The sequence below is a fragment of the Meleagris gallopavo genome, chromosome 20, assembly GCF_000146605.3.
Source record: "Meleagris gallopavo isolate NT-WF06-2002-E0010 breed Aviagen turkey brand Nicholas breeding stock chromosome 20, Turkey_5.1, whole genome shotgun sequence".
NCBI classification, from domain to species: domain Eukaryota; kingdom Metazoa; phylum Chordata; class Aves; order Galliformes; family Phasianidae; genus Meleagris; species Meleagris gallopavo.
In genome coordinates, this window is record NC_015030.2 from 4,919,534 (window position 1) to 4,923,788 (window position 4,255).

The 4,255-nt window shown below is 55.4% G+C and overlaps 2 protein-coding genes across 2 annotated transcripts; one reads left to right on the forward strand and one right to left on the reverse strand.

Annotated features, from left to right (window-relative positions):
• Positions 1-3: 3 nt before the first annotated feature.
• Positions 4-1,436, forward strand: SYNGR2 (synaptogyrin 2; the record flags this gene model as incomplete). The annotated part of the gene is made up of 2 exons (XM_010721435.1): positions 4-231; positions 303-1,436. Coding segments are annotated over 2 exons (426 nt in total), but the record flags the coding sequence as incomplete, so codon positions are not given.
• Positions 1,437-1,663: 227 nt separating this feature from the next.
• On the reverse strand, positions 1,664-4,138 carry TK1 (thymidine kinase 1). The gene is made up of 6 exons (XM_010721338.3): positions 4,028-4,138; positions 3,840-3,953; positions 3,664-3,757; positions 3,470-3,559; positions 3,270-3,389; positions 1,664-3,148 (listed from the first exon to the last, which is right to left on the reverse strand). Exons 1-6 carry the CDS (start codon positions 4,042-4,044, stop codon positions 2,990-2,992), a joined length of 594 nt encoding a protein of 197 aa, XP_010719640.1. The 5' UTR covers positions 4,045-4,138; the 3' UTR covers positions 1,664-2,989.
• Between the last annotated feature and the right edge of the window lie 117 nt (positions 4,139-4,255).

Here is a 4,255-nt window from a genome sequence, read left to right on the forward strand (position 1 = left end):
TGCTGCCAGCCCCGGGGAGCGGCGGGGTTTCGGGAGCAGCAGGGCTCTGGCAGCAGCAGGATACAGCCCTCACACCCTCATCCCCCCACAGGGCTCTGGACCTTCCTTTGGTTTGTTGGCTTCTGCTTCCTGACCAACCAGTGGGCCTGGACGCACGATGAGGATGTACGCATCGTGGCCGACTCGGCGCGTGCCGCCATCACCTTCAGCTTCTTCTCCATCTTCTCATGGGTGAGTGCTGAGGGGGCTCCACGGGGGTCTTCTGCTTAGCGCCGGGCTCTGACAGGCTCTGCCTTCTGCAGGGCCTCCTGATCACCTTCGCCTACAAGCGGTATAAGATGGGGGTGGAGGACTTTGCGCACAACTACGTCGACCCCTCGTCAGAGGTCTCCACGCCGTACTCCAGTTACCCCAACATCAGCCACGACAGCTACCAGCAGCCGCCCTTCACTCAGACCACAGATGCCACCGAGGGCTACCAGCCACCGCCGGTGTACTGAGTCCGGCCCGCAGGGATGGCTGTACAAGTGCAATTTTCTCTCGTGGGGTGGGAAGGGAGGGACCTATAACTTGAATGGGGAAGGGGGCAGGAGGGTGATGGTTGCTCTGTGTGAAGATCACTGGGGTTGGGTGGGTGCTGGGGCAGAGGGTAGGGCCTGGTGCCCGTGGTGGGGCCGTGTGCTCCTTGCTGTGAAGCATTGATGGCTGAGTAGAACCTGCTGTGCACAGCCGGCTCCCCTGGGGTGGGGGGAGGAGGGGTTGGTGCTCTGGAACGACAGAGCCCGAGCCCCACTGCTGTGCCTCTGGGGGAGTAATGGTGAGCACCCCTTGTTCCCTCCCAGTGCTGCTGCCTTGTCCAACTCTGCTGACTGCAGTCCCCAGGTGCCACCTTTAACTGCTGTAGCATCTGTCCCAGCACAGCTGCACGGTGCAGTCCAGCTCCTGCCTGCCACTGGGTTTGCGTGCCTTCCTCTCCTGCTTCAGCTGCTGCTGGCTGAGCTTGATACCAAAGCCTCATCTTCTGAATATGCACCCTTGTGCTGTGCCTTCCCCAGAGCCTGCACGGGAGTAGCTGGCACTCAGTGATTTGGGATCTGTGGGAGTGGTGGGTGCTGGGCTCACAGCAGGGCAGCTCCCTTTCCCCCACAGCATCTCCCTGCCGACTGCAGGCCCTGTGTCTGTTTCCCAAGGGTCTCCCCATGCCCTGCTCACTGCTGTCCGAGCCGTGCCCTGCTCAGCAGCCACTGTCCCCAGGCTGGGTGCTGTGCTGTGCCTCCGCGTGGGCCGTGGCTTGTCTCAGGTTGTGTGCTGCTGTGCCTGTTGTGAAGCTGTTCCCAGCAGCAGTGTGAGGTATGTGAGCTGTAGCTGCTGGGGCTGATATTCAACTATGCCTTTGTCACTGTAGAGATGGAATAAACTTTTTCACCTAGCCGCCACCTGTGTTTCTTCTCTGAAGAACTGGGTTCTTCCCCTCTCCTGTGTGCCGGGGGGGGCTCCGTGGGGGAGCTGTGGAGCTGGTGCCTGTTGTGCTATCAACAAGCTCACGCCAGCTCCTATTTTTAGCAAGGCTTGCTGCTCCTCGGGACAGCCTGAGCAACATCAGTGCCGTGTGACCAGCAGCCAGCACACATTGCTGCTTTGTGAACAGGAAAGCCACACGCTCTGAAAAGACACCGGCAATTTTATTAAGTTACTTATTAATCTAGAATACAAGCACTACTGCCTGTTCCTCATCCCTAAAAGGAAGGCCCAGGCCTGACAAGGGTTTGTGAACACCATGGCTGTAATTGCATTAATTAACACCAAGGAACTGAGGTTTCTGAGTCTTCTATCTGGGCAGCTGCCTGCTCCTCAGTACAGTAGTAAACAAGTATTGTAGAAAGCACTGTATTTGAGAGGGGATTGACAAAGCCCAACCAGAACCAAGAGCTGCTGCTCAGAGCTCAAGGAATCTGATGAGAAAAAGCACTTTATACAAGTAGTAAAAATTCCTTCCCGAAGCTAAGTCAAGCAAAAGGAGAGGAGTCTTTAGGTGTTACAGCAAGGAAAGCAGCAGGCTCAAGAATTCTTGGAAGGCTGAGAAGGAAGCAGAACACAAGTAGAGCTGAGAACCATCCATGCAAAGGAAAGACCCTTTTCCAGGTAGCTGGATCTTCAGAGGAACAGTAGCCCAACTCTCTACAGTTTAATTCTTGATCCCCCAAACCTTCCTCAGCTCACTTAAGCCCTATGAAATGGCTGCACCAAGCTTGAATTTGTGTAGAAAATGCTTTTTAATTTCAAAGGCTAGGAGTCAGGCTGACAACACAAGCCTTCCTTCTCCCCTCCTCCATTTAAAACAAAACAAAACAAAACCATGTATTCACAGCAAATTTAACAGCAAGCTAATTGGCTATACACAATTGTTAAGAGATTGCAAAGGGCCAGGCTGCTGCTCTGTGTCAGTTGAAGTTGTGCCACTGTTGTCTAGAAAGGGAAGGGGCATGTCTTCAGGCTATATTAAAAAGGAAGTGGCTTTCGGAAGCCAAGTTACTGTACGCTGTCGTAAGAAACCCAGAATTTAGCAGCAGCACATGAGAAAAGGCTGTTTGCAGGCAAGTGACCTGGCTACCAGTGACGAGTCTGAACACGTGCCAGGAGCAGGAGAGCAGACCAGGCAAGTTGTCAGTGCCCCACAGCCTGGGTTGGTGTGGCAGCTTTCCAGCATGTTTGTATGGCAGCATCAGTAATTAAATCTCTTTTCCATGTTCTGGGAAAGGAACTCCCTTTTAGTCAGACTGTTTTCAGCTCCCCCTGGCATCAGGTCCAGCTGATTGCCCTCTTTCCTGGCACTTGGAGCAGAGGAAGAGCAGCCTGGTTTGGCAGGTAGAGCTATGGCATGTGACCGTTTTGATAAAGGGGGGAAACCAGATCTGAAGTCCAGGAGCTGCAACATTTAGCTTCTTTCTTTGAATCCTTCCCCCCCCTCTTCCACACTGGAGTGTAGCAATCAAGAAGCAAAGATCTTCCGTGAGACTGGCATATCCAGCTGCTTCACCCCCATGGGCACATTCTCCTTGTTTTCTGACCCAAGCTGTTGAGGCCTTTTCTGGAAGTAACAAGCTCGGCAGACGGAGTGGTATTTGTCTGCTCCTCCAATCACTTCAACCTATCAAGGAAAGCAGAAGAATGATTCTGCAGAGATCAGCTTACCTGAGAAGAAGCTTTCTAGACTAGCAGAGCTGGCAAGGTGAAGCTGCTGAAGAGCTTTGTGTTCCAAGGGAACTCACCTCCCTTTCTGCTCCCAGCCTCTTTGTGTAGGAGGCCTCTCGGTAGCACTCCATGCACACAGCGTTCAGCTTCACCACGCTCTCAGCCAGTGGGACCAGGTTCAGAATGCTCCCAAAAGCCTGCACCGAGACAGAGGCTGTTGGTTGAGTCTGGTGAGATTCCCAGTGTAGCTGCTGTACTAAAATTAAAGCATTTTTACCTTTCTCTGGAAAGTCCCATCAAGAGCAGCAACAATGACAGTTTTCCCAGCGTTGGCCATCTTTTCACAGAACTCCACAATGTCTGGGAACTACAGGAGGTACAGAAACAGCAGCTTCAGGAGGAAGAAGGGGCAGTGCTCTGCTCCAGGTCAAGCAGTGCACACCCCAGGCCCTGCCCTGGCCACACACTTACAAACTGCCCTTCATCAATGCCAATGACTGCAGAGCCCAGCGCCTCCTGGTACACATCCTTAAGGGCACAGGCAGGGCGGGCCTCCATGGTGTTCCTGAGGGGGAACAGAGGGAGAGGGTGAGCCAGGCAGCCCAGCCACAGGTCCACGGGCGCAAATCCTCCTGCCCACAGCTCACCTGTCATGCGTGGAGACACCGGTGGTGCAGTAGCGGGTGTCCTTGGCGTATTTCACCAGCAGACACTGGTACTGAGCGAGCTGGAAGCGCCGCACGCGCCGCATGAGCTCTGTGCTGCAAGAGCAGGAGTCAGCAGATCCAGCCACAGCCTGCTCCAGCCCAGCCCAGGCCATCCCGCCCCACCTTACCTCTTCCCAGAGAACATGGGGCCGAAGATCACCTGGAGGCAGAGCCACACGGTCAGTGGTGAGGTGCCGGACCGCCATCACCGCGCTGCAGCACTTCAGCCCCCACACGGCCCGGCCGCCCCGTCGCCCCGCACAGCCGCGGCACCTAACCATCCCCAGCCCGGCCCTCCATTACCGGTACCGCGCAGCCCCCGGGACTCGGCATCCCGTCGCAGCCGACCCGGCCCC